Consider the following 15,186-nt stretch of genomic DNA (forward strand, 5'->3'; position numbering starts at 1 on the left):
ATGGGTCTGGAGATGCTGTTATTTATAGATTTCAGCTCATTCAAAGAACAGCTGCAAGAAGTCTCACAAAAGGGGAGCATTCCGGTAACCTGATGATGGCCCCACATTGGTTGCCAGGGAGGTGTGGAATCTTAGATCGTGAAGAATGACTTGTTAAGTGCACCAAAAGCTTATCTGGAAGGATCTAACATTTTTAAAAATTGTCTTTCTTTGACACTTTAAATTCGTCTGTGTTCTAGTTCCCAACAACAATTTCCCCTTTTGTGTTCTTTAGTTTTCAAACCTCCAGCCTTTGGAATTGGACCCTGGAACTGAAGTTTATTCCTTTGTTCCTTTGTCATTTCCTTCTTTCTCTTTTTATTTTCCTTTTTAGTTTCCTTCCTTTCTTCTATGACTGAATTCACTTGAAAAACATATGTGTGTGTGTGTGTGTGTGTATATATATACACATACAGTTTATATATAGTTTTAAATATATTTTATAAATGTATAAACATACTATAATTATATATGATTATTATATATAAATAACATATAAGTATATATTATGTACTTTAACATCAAACAAAATCATTCTGTTAAATTTTAAAAAATAAAATTTCAATACTTAACTCATCTCTACCCCCATTTTATAGCAATCTATGCTTTGTGGACAGTTGCAGATGGGTTTTATTATTCATAGTGTGTGTGTGTGTCCTGGGGACACGTGAAAGTTGGACAGGGTTAGCAAGAGTTGTGTTACAGTGAGAAAACCTGTGCTGTTTGTTTGTCTGTTTGTTTCTTTTGAGGGAGGAATGGGGGAAAATAGTATTTTCATAGGCTTGGTGAGTTTCAAAAATTATTTGCCCTAGTTGATGCAGCCCGGTGAAATCCTGAGCATAAATCGATCTTGTTGAACAGTTACGAAATTGGGTATGAGATTTTGTACGTGCATATACCTTAACAAAGAACAGGTTAGATTTCATCTGAACCCTGGACAGTGCTGTATCATTAACCTTGACATTTTGTACATCCGATTGGTTTTGTGATGATCTTGTCTTACTAAAAGCTGTAAATTCAAACTGCTAATTTCACAATTAGTCATCAGTTTCTTGAAAGCTTTCATAGTTGCATAAACAGAAGAATAGCCTAGAGAAGAAAATTCATACATCTTTTAATTCACGTTGTATTATTTTATAAAGGATTTGTGGAAAATAAAGAAATATTCTGCTACAATTTAGGTGTGGCATAGAAAACTAGGGCAGTGCTTACTTTTAGAAATATCAAGTGTTACTCGCTGTTTTAGAATTAATTACATAATTATCCCGTAGAACACTGAGATCCCAGGGTACCTTCATAGAAACACTACACTTCCAAATAAAATAATAATAATTAGCATCTACTATATTCCAAGTGCTTTATTAGCTATAATTTTTTAACTCCCCACATCTCTGTGTGTAAGTAAACACCATTAACATGATCAATCTTTTCTATAGTTTAGAAATAAGAAAACTAAGGCAGAGAAATGGATTCGAATGATAAATTAGGCACTATGGCTTTGAGTCATGTAAAGAGGCAGGTATTCAATAGGAACGATAGATGTTAGGAGAGTATAAAAATTACTCTTGCAACCATTCATAAATTACTAGGTAGTAATTAATTTAAAATATCATCTTTCTTCCAAGCATCAAGGAAATTTACATTTTTTTAAAAAATTGCCTGGCTTCCTTGAGACTCTTGGAAATGCCTAAGAGGTGATACAACTTACTTTGGAGTCACCATTCTAGGTACATGGCAGTTACATGAAGTTGTATGACATTGAAACCATTGGTTGGTAGATTGAAGGCATGTAATAAATTAAGTGTCACAGAGTCTCATTAGGGGATAAATTCAGGTTTACATCTTACATCTTGCCAACAAAGCAATGACTTTTTTTGTTTGTTTCTTATTTGTTGTATGACACAGTAACAGTTCATTACTGTTCCCAATGGAACAGCATTAGTTTAGGATGGGCATGAAAGTGTGGGTGGGCACTATGGGCCCCTGGGACGTTTGATGTCCCCATGTGGCACTATAATCACTGAGGAGAAAACTACCTTTGGAACAGACAGTTATAGAGCCATGGAAAGCTAACGGCATCCCTAAAATACTGTTGCAAAAAGCCAAGGGGAAACATGGCAGGTCAGATACCAGTTGTAAAGCCTACAAAGTAAAGGGATGTTCTTTGATGTAATATTCCAGAACTGCAGACTCATTGGACAGAAAGTTGTGATTAATGCCCATTTGGAGAGAACCCAAGCTGGCAGGAAGCCAGCCAACTAAACTTCATTTAGGGAGATAAGTAAGACAAATGGTGACCTTGCAACGATCTGAAACAACTCTACTCCATGGCCATTTGAGCAAAAGAATGAACAGTCTAGCCGGACTCTGCTGTGGTGATCTGAACTGGTTGGAGGTAGACAGGGGAAAGTGCTGTGAGGTTTCATCATAGAAATATAGCTGGTGTGTGGGTAGCCAAAGGGCAGACATTTAGATCTGTTATGTATTTGTTACTGAGTTCATTTTCTATGGTGAGAACGTTGTCTGATGGCATCCATTGCCGTGGTGAATAATTGATTCACCACAAGTGAACAAGGTCTCAATTCATTTGGGTAGTAGAGTTTTGGGTTTTTTTTTTTAATTTTTTAATATTTGTTCATTTTTGAGAGAGAAACAGAGCATGAGTGGGGGAAAGGCAGAGAGAGAGGGAGACACAGAATCCGAAGCAGGCTCCAGGCTCTGAGCTGGCAGCACAGAACCCCATGTGGGGGGCTCAAACCCATGAATTGCAAGATCATGACTTGAGCCAAAGTCGGACACTTAAACTGACTGAACCGCCCAGGCGCCCCATGGGTAGGTGAGTTTCATTGCAAGGTATAAAGCATTTGTCTTGAGTGCAGTTTGCTCTCAAAGTTGGAATCATTTTCTATTGAATGATGATGTATCATCTGCCAACAAGCTATTGGAAAATATTCCCCACCATCTCATGTGCCCCTCCGGTCGAGGGCTAGGTGTTTGTGGAGACTATGGAAACAATTTGCTATCACCCACCTATTCCTTGAAATACTGAAATCTGAGCTTCCATTTGAACTAAACTTATAAAGTGTGAACTAGACACACACAAACAGACCATCGCATCTAATTCTAAAATACCCAATAGCAAAAACATGGATTAGAAAAACTTCTAAGTTTATACCTAAATAAAAAGAAATAATTAAACTATTACATCAAATCCACCTAAAATTCAAACTTCGCAGATCCCACACGTCAGCGGTATGTTTGGCCTTTCAGTTTTGAACTGCTGAATGTGCACTTAAAATACGTGTGCATGAAAAACACTCTGTATGAATGCTATGTTTTTGCATTTTTAAGGATGGGGGGAAGGTTATTTTATAAATAGCGGGCTATAGAGGGACCCTTTCCTTTGCAGCTGTATTTAATGCTTTATTATTTGTTTTTACTAGAAGAGTGCTTTGGAAAGTTTAACAAAAATACGTGCATATAGATGTATGTGTGTGTGCGTGTGTGCGTGCGTGTGTGCACGCGCATGCGTGTGCGCTGTGAGGCTAGGGAAAACCCAGACCCAACAAACTGTGGCCTGTTCAATTTATCTTCATAGAAATAAAAGAAACAACTGTGTCTCTTTGCTGCCCCAACATCCTCTCCATCTTCTTTTATGAGAGGCGCACTATTCTTTCCCTCTGCCTCTGCTGGCTATTGTAATCTGGGCGCACTCCTTTACCAGCTTCACGGCGAATAGCTCCTGGCTTTTCTCTTCCTCTGCCCTCCATTCCCCACCCCCCCCCACCCGAATACATTTCACAGACGACCGTCCTCCAAAATAACAACATCAATTAATTTTTTAACTTAAAGAAAATCATATTTAGCCCCGAGTCTGCCCTCTCCATTGATGTGTAGTGAGTGGAAGAGGCTGTGCCGGGGCTGATAAGCCCCGTCTGTGAAGTCTCTTCAGTAGGAGGCAAGGAAGGCCCTGGCCGCTTGCACAAGGGGCGGCTTATTCAGGCAGCGTGGCTCTAGGTGAGCTGACAGCTGGCCCGCCCAGCGCACCCAGGCCAAACCTAGGCAGGGACCGGCTGGGCCGCCCGGGGCTCAGGAAGCAGCCCCTCCCTGAGTCTCAGTCTGTGACTGGAAGTTGTCCTTTGTTGTTCATCGGTTTTTGCCCAGACAACAGTGTTTTCCTGAAAGGCTCCCTCAGCTAACTGTCGTGATCTCTCACCACCCTCCTCTCCCCTTTTGCAGAATCCGATGACCTCCGTGGGGAACCTGCACTCAGCCATCAGAGCGCACCTGCCCCCAAGGATGCTCATAGTTCAGTCGTAGATGCAGGTGGCGTGGAAAGCATCAGCCGGTGTCCCCAGCAGCTTCCTCAGATGATGGCTGCAGGTAAATGTCAGTGGCCCGCCCAGGACACAAACAAGGCGTTGTGAGTTCTTAGGGGAAGAGCTTGCCCGGCCGTGAAAATAGGCATTGAACCAGGAACCTGGGATCCTTAAAGAAATGGGGCCATGGGACTAGCATACATCAAAAATCATTAAGTCAAATTTCACATGTTTTGCTGAGTTGTTTTTTTTCTGGTCCTGTGCTCTTTGTTTTTAATGTTATTATTTATTTATTTGGTTTTGACGAAAGTCTGAGCTTACAAGAAATATTTTGGAAGAGTCATCTTAAGCAGACACCTGCATTTCCATAATGGAATGATACAAAAAGCTTAGAAAGGAAAGAGTATGTTACAAGGTAACCCTGATAAATTCAGTTAGGACCGAACTGAGTCGCTGCTTGGCGACTGTTTTTAAAAATTCTGTTAAATAGCTGGAAGGTGTGCCTGCTCCAAAATTCTACTCAGAAATAGATGATGGCATTTATTTTTAGTTTACTGAACCAATTGACTTTTTTTTTCCCTTACCAAAGGAGTGGTCCTGTTCTGCCTCTCCACCTTAGAACTTAATTCACGTTGTCTCACTAAGAGAAAGAAGCAGTTCCTCCATTTTTTTCCAGGAGTGCTTCCTTAATGGCATGCTGTGTGTAACACAAACTACATGTCATTAAGTTTCCTCCCAGAATGTATTTGGAAACCCTTTATGTTTACGTCTGGAGAAAACATTGCTGTAGATTACAGTGCTTTATTTTCGCGTGGTTGGGGAATGTGCTAAGTGAAGTCTCGCATCTCTAGCAATGTGATCTCCTTTAAAACAAACACTCTTGCCTGTTGACTGGAAGTCACAGTTTGTTTTTCCCCGCAGCAGCTGATGGTTTGGGGAGTATAGCGATAGACACAACCCAGCTCAACATGTCCGTGACCGATCCCACAGCCTGGGCCACCGCCATGAATAACTTGGGCATGGTTCCCGTGGGGTTGCCTGGACAGCAGCTTGTGTCTGGTAAGCTTGGGTTTCAAGGTACTTCGCAGCAGTACCAAAGGGTGTTGGTGACAGGTGTCCAGTAATCTACCCACACGCAAGTGTTGAGCATAGTCAACATGGGGCATGTTTATGACTGGGATTTGTCTGGCAGGTTGTGCTTGAGATTCTTTTCCTCATCACCTTGCTCTCCTGCCCGACAGCTATTCTCAGAAAAAGCCATGTGTAGTATATATCATCTGTGGCATTGCGATATCAATTTCATGTTTTAAATTGCTAAATAGAAGAGCTAACGTTTGCTTTGTAATTTGCAAAACTCCTTCACCTACATTATGCCATCTGATTCCACAGTCGTCTTTTTGAGGCAGGTGGATATTGTTTGTTTGCTTACGAATGTTCACATTTCAAAGACGGGGAAACAGAGGGCCAGCATTCAGGTGGCTTTTCTAGCACTGCGGTGGCGGAACTAGAAATTCAACTCAGCTGACACTAGTCCACATTTCTCCCGTCACTCTTTGGAATCATAATACGATGCATTCAATAGGGAAAATGTTTAGAAATGTGCCCAAGTAGAAGGCCGTTTAAAAGATTTCATCATTTAATTTAATACATCTTTATTGAGGACTTTCTGTGTGCTGTGGAACAAATACTCCAGGGAAGAGAATAGATATATACATATATAAGTGTTCCTGAGGACCATGTCTCCCTAAATTGCAAAGCACAACAACAACAACAACAACAAAACCCAGCAATTAGAATAATGTGTAGAATCAGGTGCGAAGTGGTAACACGGGCCAATAATGTAGTAATTTCCAGAAGGGTCGATCACTGGGGCTCTAAGAGAAGATATTCTCAGAAGAGTAGGACTTGGGCTGTCCAGAAAGATACATAAAACTTGCAATATCCACTCATTCGCTCATTCGCTCCTTTGTTCATTCAACAAACATTTATTGAGTTACTGTCCTGGTGTGGGTGCTCCAGCTATAAACAAACCAGGCATGGTCCCTGCCCTCCCAGAATTTCCAATGGAGAGGTGACAGTCAGTTATTATGTTATGGTCATTGTTACATCAGAGGAACAATTCACTTTTGCCCGTCAAGTCAGATGAGGGTAGATGGTATGCACCAAGTAGAAAGCAGTCGCCATTGGAGAGGTAGTTTCTGCCCCCACAAACCTGTGTATTTTGTGCTGAGGTGACCAAGCATTTGTTTGGTTTTTTTGTTGTTTTTATTGTTTTTCAATAGTGGCCATAGATAGGAAATTCTAAACTAGTTACAGTAAGTTTTATGTGTGTGTGTACCTGTATATATATATATGTACATGTACACGTACATATATGTGAATGTATACGTATGGGTTTTTTTTTTAATATAACAAGAAAGAACAGGAGAGAAGACAGGAGACAGCGACAAGTGGGAGACAGAAAAAAGAGAGTCAGATCCTGAGTTACAAAACAGTATTCTTAGGATATTTATGAAATTCTCCAAAGTATAAAACTCACATTGAGTTGAGGATTAGTCTGGTGCGTGCTGTGTATATATGTGCAGCAGTGACATTTTCTTTTTTTTTTTTTGTCACATGCTTTCTTTGCATTTTTGAAATTTTGTTTTCAATATATGAAATTTATTGTCAAATTGGTTTCCATACAACACCCAGTGCTCATCCCAAAAGGTGCCCTACTCAGTACCCATCACCCACCCTCCCCTCCCTCCCACCCCCCATCGACCCTCAGTTTGTTCTCAGTTTTTAAGAGTCTCTTATGCTTTGGCTCTCTCCCACTCTAACCTCTTTTTTTTTTCCTTCCCTCCCCCATGGGTTTCTGTTAAGTTTCTCAGGATCCACATAAGAGTGAAACCATATGGTATCTGTCTTTCTCTGTATGGCTTATTTCACTTAGCATCACACTCTCCAGTTCCATCCACATTGCTACAAAGGGCCATATTTCATTCTTTCTCATTGCCACGTAGTACTCCATTGTGTATATAAACCACAATTTCTTTATCCATTCATCAGTTGATGGACATTTAGGCTTTTTCCACAATTTGGCTATTGTTCAGAGTGCTGCTATAAACATTGGGGTACAAGTGCCCCTATGCATCAGTACTCCTGTATCCCTTGGGTAAATTCCTAGCAGTGCTACTGCTGGGTCATAGGGTAGGTCTATTTTTAATTTTTAGAGGAACCTCCACACTGTTTTCCAGAGTGGCTGGAAAGCATTCCCACCAACAGTGCAAGAGGGTTCCCATTTCTCCACATCGTCTCCAGCATCTATAGTCTCCTGCTTTGTTCATTTTGGCCAAGCAGTGACATTTTCTATGGTCTGAACATGCGTTGATCCAGACCCCTTTCCCCGAAAGCTTACCCAGGCAGATACTTCCATCTACTAACTCGAGAGTAAAGATTTGCATTTTTCCACCCAAATTTTCCCAACTGCCTAATTGAAATCCTTATCTAGCAGAAATTGCTCTTGTCTCCACCTCCCACTTGTATCAGAAAATGTTGTGTAACTTCCAGAGTAAGCCACAACCTCAATAATTCATTATTTTTTCTTTATGATTTTGAGTCTTGTGACATTTTAACCATGACCAATTTATGATTTTCCCGGCAACTTACCATGAAAAGAATTACAGCCCCTGCTCGTTATAGAAGATTTACCGTATCTGCCCTGCATTACGTTCTCTATCTCCTGTACTAGCCAGACTGCTTCAACTGTTTTCGAGCCTCTCGGGGTCTTCCTGGGTGTCCCTTCGTCATTTCTGCATTCTGCCAGGTGAACTGTACTTCACGTGGTTCCTCGGGGCTCCCGCTGACCCCGTTTGTTGGCACTTTCTCAGGGTCGGGTTCTGTTTTATTCACTTAGTGTGTCTGCAGTTTCTTCCAGTCTTTTTTCCACGGAAACATTTTCATCACATTAAATACTCTATTGTGTATTTTTATTAACACCTTGTCCTAAGTTAGTTTTTCCATTATATTGTTTTATATGTAAGAAATGTAAATAATCCATGGAACAAACCTCCAATTTATTTAACCAGCCTAGTGTTTACATTTAGGCTGTTTCCATTGTTTCACTCTTAGAAGGCAAGTTTGTTTGGAGAATTTAATGTCTTCAAGCACAGAGAGAAGCATGTTACCTTTTTTGTAAAATGGTGATTATGTCTAGTTCATGGGACTGTTGCGAGATTTTAATATGATAGTTTACGTGCGATAACCACACAGCACCTACACATAGAAAGCATTCATTCACTATTAACTCTTATTCCTTCCTTCCTTTTTTGCTCATTTTTTAAAACAGGTAATATTATGTGAACCATTTCCACGCATAGAGCTTTCCAGCAATTAGAATTACTGTCCTTGGATAGACTCCTGTATGTAAAACTAGCAGATCACAACAAATGAACATTTGAAAGTTTCTTGTTAAATGCTGGGCGATTAAGGGGCGCCTGGGTGGCGCAGTCGGTTAAGCGTCCGACTTCAGCCAGGTCACGATCTCACGGTCCGGGAGTTCGAGCCCCGCGTCAGGCTCTGGGCTGATGGCTCAGAGCCTGGAGCCTGTTTCCGATTCTGGGTCTCCCTCTCTCTCTGCCCCTCCCCCATTCATGCTCTGTCTCTCTCTGTCCCAAAAATAAATAAAAATGTTGAAAAAAAAATTAAAAAAAAAAATGCTGGGCGATTAATTTCCAAAATATGCGTATGTATTTAATATTCATTTGCTAATTTGATATGTAAAGATGGCATCCTATGATTTTGCCCTCATTTTTTTTTTATATCTACCCTTTGTAAATTATTTACCTCCTCTGTTATTAGTATTTCCTCTTTTGCCAATAGATTACTTTCATACTGTATCCACTTATCACACAGAGCTCAAACCTTTTTGGTTTACATTTGGTTATTTATTATTAAGCATTTTAATCTTTGGAATTCATATTTCCTAAAAACACTTATATAGTCTGGTGTTTTTTTTTTGCCTCTTAATGTTGTTTTTCTAAAAAAAAAAAATATGTTTAACTTTTCCTTTAGGGGTTCTTTATTCCATTTCTAAATACGAAAAGGCTTGTCCCACCGTAGAAGTTGATACGTGTTCCCAGTTTTCTGGGCCTCCGTCGGCTTACTTTTATCTTTTTTACCTTTGTATCAAACATTCCATTCTTATGCATATTTCCGTCCCATGTTTGAAGTATCTGTTCTGTACTCCTGATCTATCTTTATTCCAGCACCACATTGTCTCAGTCTTTCCAGCTCTATGGAGTATTTATATGACATCTCTTATGCTCTTTTTACTGGACTGCATGGGTAATGCTGTTTGTTCCTTTCAAGGCAGTCCCAGACGGCTGTTTCCTGCTCAGTTCACATGCAGCCGCCTCTGGAATTCTTCGGGGTGCCTGTGGAATGTGAGAGGCAGTCTTTCCTGTCCCAGAAGGGGCTTAAAGATTATTTAGTGTAGCCTTCCTTCCAAGAAATCCCCTCTAAAATGTCTCTGACAGGATTATGGAGAGGCTGGATTTTACAAGCACTTGGCCTTCTCCCAAAGTTTCTGATATTTCTAAATGACCAACTACTCTTCCCATGTTTGTTAAAACTGAACTGACACCCGATCCCATTCTCCACCAGTACTTCTGTTTATTGAGAGATTAAAATTATCAGCAAAGGAAGGAAGGCACACAGTTTTTACATCCTCTGCTTTTATCAGAAAGTTTTCCCGGGAAATCAGATCACCCACCACTGTCCCATTGCACCTTTCTGATGTGTTATTGTGGCTTCCACAGTTACAGCTCTTCCATTTTCTTCCCCTCTACCGTCCCCCCGTGTTCCCACCATGATTCCAGCCCCATGCTCATGAACTTGCCTGGCGACCTTCTTCCTGTCATGTGCTGCTTAAGATCATCGTATTGAATCAGTTTCTTTTATCTAAAATATACCATTATGGTGTGTTACTCCAGCCCTAAATCCCATACTTCAATGTCTTGGTTTATCTATAGCATAATATTTACCTCCTTATATTATTGTTTCACGTTTATTTTATTCCTCCTACTTTTAGTTTTGTGGAACTTTTAATTTTGTGCATTTCAACACTGTGTGCATTGATATAGATCTAGGTTTTCTAAACTGATCTGTTAGAACACCAGTGCCCTGGGGTTGTTAGGTAAAGTGGATGTCATATAAGTATTTATGTGGCCTAATAGCCAAGGCAAACTCTGGGTTTAAAATAGGTAGATTGCGGTTCAGTCAGTTAAGTGTCAGACTTCGGCTCAGGTCATGATCTCATGGTTCATTGGTTTGAGCCCTGTGTCGGGCTCTGTGCTGACAACTTGGAGCCTCGAGCCTTCTTCAGATTCTGTGTCTCCCTCTCTCTCTCTCTTTGCCCCTCCCCCACTCACACTCTGTCTCTCTCTCTCTCAAAACAAAATTGAATAAACATTAAAAAAAAAAATGAAAACAGGTGGGTTGCAGAGCACCTGGGTGGCTCAGTCAGTTGAGCATTGAACTCTTGGTTTAGGCTCAGGTCATGATCTCACAGTCCCCGAGGTCAAGCCCCACCCCACGTTGGGCTCCGTGTAGGCCATGCCGAACCTGCTTGGGATTCTCTCTCTCTGCCCTTTCCCCTGTCTGCCTCTTCACCCCTCTCTCTCTCAAAATAAATAAACTTAAAATAAAATAAAACACGTAGGTTGCTTTCTTTGTGAGTTTCTTCAAAGTCTTTACTATGCTCATATCCAATGTATACTTTCAAAGAGTAGTATGTAGCATGCGGGCTTCCCCAAACTTAATTTAGCTTAAAAAAAAAAAAAAATCTCGGGGCGCCTGGGTGGCGCAGTCGGTTAAGCGTCCGACTTCGGCCAGGTCAGGATCTCGCGGTCCGGGAGTTCGAGCCCCGCGTCAGGCTCTGGGCTGATGGCTCAGAGCCTGGAGCCTGTTTCTGATTCTGTGTCTCCCTCTCTCTCTGCCCCTCCCCCGTTCATGCTCTGTCTCTCTCTGTCCCAAAAATAAATAAACGTTGAAAAAAAAAAATTTTTTTTTTAAATAAAAAAATAAAAAAAAAAAGATCTCTTGGCATCTCGTGAGACACCAGAATAGCCATGTAAACCAGATTCCTGCCATCAGCTGGGGACATCCTTTTCCACTACCATCCGTCTCTCTATGCTGTCTATGATCTGGCACACGGCTTGGGTTATGTTTTCACTGAATAGCGTTACTACCTAACCTCAGGTTTCCAAATAATTCTCTCGTGGTCAAGAGTTTGCCTAAAGCCTTCTTCCCAGTTTTCTCTGATCCGTGTTGTCACTTTCCAGGAGCCCCCGCCATGGGTGTCATCAGCCCAAATCCGGAATATCAGATCAGGAGCTTGGACACCATCTGTGTGACCAGCTGCTCCCTTCCTATATATCCCAGCTTCTTTTCCAAAGTTATGATCATCAGTTGGAAGAGTTGAAAACTCAGCCGCCGAGTCCCCCGTTTTTAAGTTTCTTGCCCAGGACTACGTGGGGATTGGTAATATGTCCTGGGTATTCTCTGGCCATGAGCTTCTACCTTGCTTTTCTCTAAACTTCTTGAAATTGTATGGGGCGCCTGGGTGGCGCAGTCGGTTAAGCGTCCGACTTCAGCCAGGTCACGATCTCGCGGTCCGCGAGTTCGAGCCCCGCGTCGGGCTCTGGGCTGATGGCTCAGAGCCTGGAGCCTGTTTCCGATTCTGTGCCTCCCTCTCTCTCTGCCCCTCCCCGGTTCATGCTCTGTCTCTCTCTGTCCCAAAAATAAATAAACGTTGAAAAAAAATTTTTTTAAACTTCTTGAAATTGTATTTCCTTATCTCAAAATCTTCCAACACGATGGAAAACGAAAACAAAAGAAGACTCTGAGCATCATCGTTTAGAGAGCCGCGCTATTACACGCCAGGCTGTCTGTATCCCCTTAAATCATGCCCGTGTCAGGGAGTGCCGCCAGTAACACGTGAAGGGACGAAAGAAAGGAAGTTTGCTGGCTTGAGTATTATTGTCCTCTTAAAAACAAGTACGTAGGACAGTTTATCAAAAGAAAGCCCATCTGCGTATCTCTCCTTAGCTGTCGTTGACTTTGATTGGTAGATATCTTTTACCCCAAATGGCTTGACATGCCATTTGTGTTATCTCAAATACGTGTTCTGAAAAGGCATCGCACTTCCCTATTAGCTATGCAAAGACTTTGTCCAAGACAGCGCCACACGCCTTATCATGAGGGATTAACTTAGAGCCCATAAAAGACTTCTTCCCTCTTACAAGTATCTATGAACACGGATTGTCCCTTGGCTCGCACCTGTTTCTTCTTTAAAAGCTCTGAGTTCACCGTCACTGCTTCTGTTACTGCCACTCGGAGAAGAGATCAACTTTAAAACTCATGGGGAGGCCAGGTTGGGCTACAGTCCTCTTTTTCCCCTCTTCCATTCGCTGATGCTTCCACTCGTTTTAATTCCTCTCTGCTGGCTCAGAATATTTTTTCTGCTTTCCTTCTTGGGTTGGTTAATCCTCCCAGGAACACCTTGATCCTCTTTAATATGCCCAGATATAAGGAGGCATGTGTTAAATCCTTTCATCTCCTGGAGCATTGCTCTTAACTGGGATTTATTGATCCAGACATTGTGCCAAATGCTGGGAATAGGGAGACATAGACCTTTCAGCGCCTAGCGGGAGAAACAGAGAAGAGTGAATAAGCTAATACAAATCAACATGATGAGTGGCTCTGCCACGAGGAGATAAAGGGTGCTATAGGATGTCACCGAAGAGTGGTAAGCAGGGACTAGTGCGATTAAAGTTGCATTTTAACGGAGAACTTTTGCAAGTCCTAGAGAGAATGGATGGAGTGTGGAATGGTTGGTGGCAGGGAGGTCAGACAAAGGGCCGTAGCAGTTACGCAGATGCAAGGTAATAATGACAGTAATAATCATGGAAGCGGAGATGGAGAGGAGTGAAGGGACCCGTGAGACATTTGATTCTAGAAACAATAGGAATTGATGACCGAGTCCTTGGGAAATCGTGTAAAATGGTATGGTCATGTGCTGAGACGCAGAAGGCTGGAAGAGAACAGGTTGCGGAAGATGGCAAGATTCTTTTAGCATGTGTTGAGTTTGAAGAACCCATGGAAATGAAGTGTGGTGAGCAGTTAGATCTGAGGGTCTAGAGCTAATGACAGAAGGGGAGACAGGGATGTGGCTTTGGCAGTCATAGGACAAGGACAATCGTTGACTCCTTTCTCCCTCAGTCATACTTTTGCTGTGAAATTATACGTAAGCCCTCAGCTGCTCATGCAGGTATCGGTCTAACCTACAACTGAGTCTCCAAGTATCTGCTTCCTCTGTTTCCTCTCTTTTGACCCACTGGATTCCTATCCATTGGTGGGCTCCAAGGTTTGCAATTAGAGAAGTAGTCAGAGATTTAAAAAATGTCATCTAAGAATCTATTCCTGAAACCATCTCATCAGTTTACAGAGACACTCAGATGGTCTTTCTGTTGATAAACCGTCCTACATACTTGTTTTTAAGATGAGGCTAACACTTGGGGCGCCTGGGTGGCTCAGTCAGTTAAGCGTCCAATTTTGGCTCAGGTCGTGATCTCGCAGTTCGTGGGTTCAAGCCCTGCGTCGGGCTCTGTGCTAACAGTTCGGAGCCTGGAGCCTGCTTCGGATTCTGCTCTCCTTCTCTCTCTGTTCCTCCCCTTCTCATGCTCTGTCCCTCTCTCTCTCTCTAAAAAATAAAGTTAAAAAAATTTTTTTTAAAAAAAGAGGAGAATAATACTCAAGCCAGCAAACTTCCTTTCTTTCGTCCCTTCACACGTTACTGGCGGCACTCCCTGACACGGGCATGATTTAAGGGGATACAGACAGCCTGGCGTGTAATAGCGAGGCTCTCTAAACGATGATGCTCAGAGTCTTCTTTTGTTTTCGTTTTCCATCTTGCCGGAAGATTTCTCATTATCAAACATCAGAAAACAAAGAGGGCCCTCGACTTAGATTTCACAATTTATGTACCCGATTACATGTATTCCTGACAGCTCAGTTGCACATTCCACAGTTATCTACCCTCTCTTCCCCAGGACATTAGAACAGTACATTGGTATGTCCACTCATTCCCCTACCGTATTGCAGAAGGCTCAAAATGTACAACACGTTTTACAAGGCCCTAGAGAAACAGCAGTTTATATGACAGACAGGTGACATTCCTGTGGAGCATTCATATTTTTTAAAGAAGCAGATGCGTAAGTGCCTGTTTCACGACAACAACAGTGGGGTGTTACAGTAAGAGGGATTGGGAGCCCAACTTCGCTTGGAGGCATTAGCGGCTATTCAGAAAAGTCCCTCCAAAGAATATTTAGGCTAAGGGCCTAAAGATGAATTCGAGCTTCCCAGGTAGCAGGAGGGAAGAAAAGGGGAATCCGGGAAGCTGAGAGAATTCTAAAAGTTTGTATAAAATGCCCCGTGCAAAGGCCTGGGGCAAGAGGAACTTGGCTCTTGCAAGGAAATGAAAATGGGATGTGTGTGGGCATACGTCCAAAAGACTGCTGGAAGTCCAGAAAGAGATGAATGAGGTAGACGGCCTGGATGTACGCACTTGGGGCCAGAGTACCGAGCACCTCCCACCCGCCAGGCATTGAGGGGTGCCTCCAGTGCTGAGGGGAAACATGGCTGTCATCCGTCCTAGGGCTCTCATCCCGGTGCTCGGTACATGACGTGTGTGTCTACGGTATTTCTGGAGATGAGCGAATTTGTAGCAAATTGTTTCCAAAAAATATTTGCTTCTTCCTGTGCTGTGTGCTATATAAGGTAATTG

General features: G+C 42.2%; 1 protein-coding gene across 5 annotated transcripts in view; it reads left to right on the plus strand.

Moving 5' to 3' along the window:
• Positions 1–15,186, plus strand: part of ENOX1 (ecto-NOX disulfide-thiol exchanger 1) — a 553,951-nt gene that overhangs the window by 341,754 nt on the left and 197,011 nt on the right. For all 5 annotated transcript variants that reach the window (XM_043579372.1, XM_043579396.1, XM_043579389.1 and 2 more), the window contains 2 exons: positions 4,279–4,422; positions 5,280–5,417. In XM_043579372.1, coding sequence (XP_043435307.1) covers positions 4,279–4,422; positions 5,280–5,417 — 282 coding nt within the window. The remainder of the gene's footprint in view (positions 1–4,278; positions 4,423–5,279; positions 5,418–15,186) is intronic.

The sequence above is a fragment of the Prionailurus bengalensis genome, chromosome A1 (assembly GCF_016509475.1).
Source record: "Prionailurus bengalensis isolate Pbe53 chromosome A1, Fcat_Pben_1.1_paternal_pri, whole genome shotgun sequence".
Classification (NCBI taxonomy): domain Eukaryota; kingdom Metazoa; phylum Chordata; class Mammalia; order Carnivora; family Felidae; genus Prionailurus; species Prionailurus bengalensis.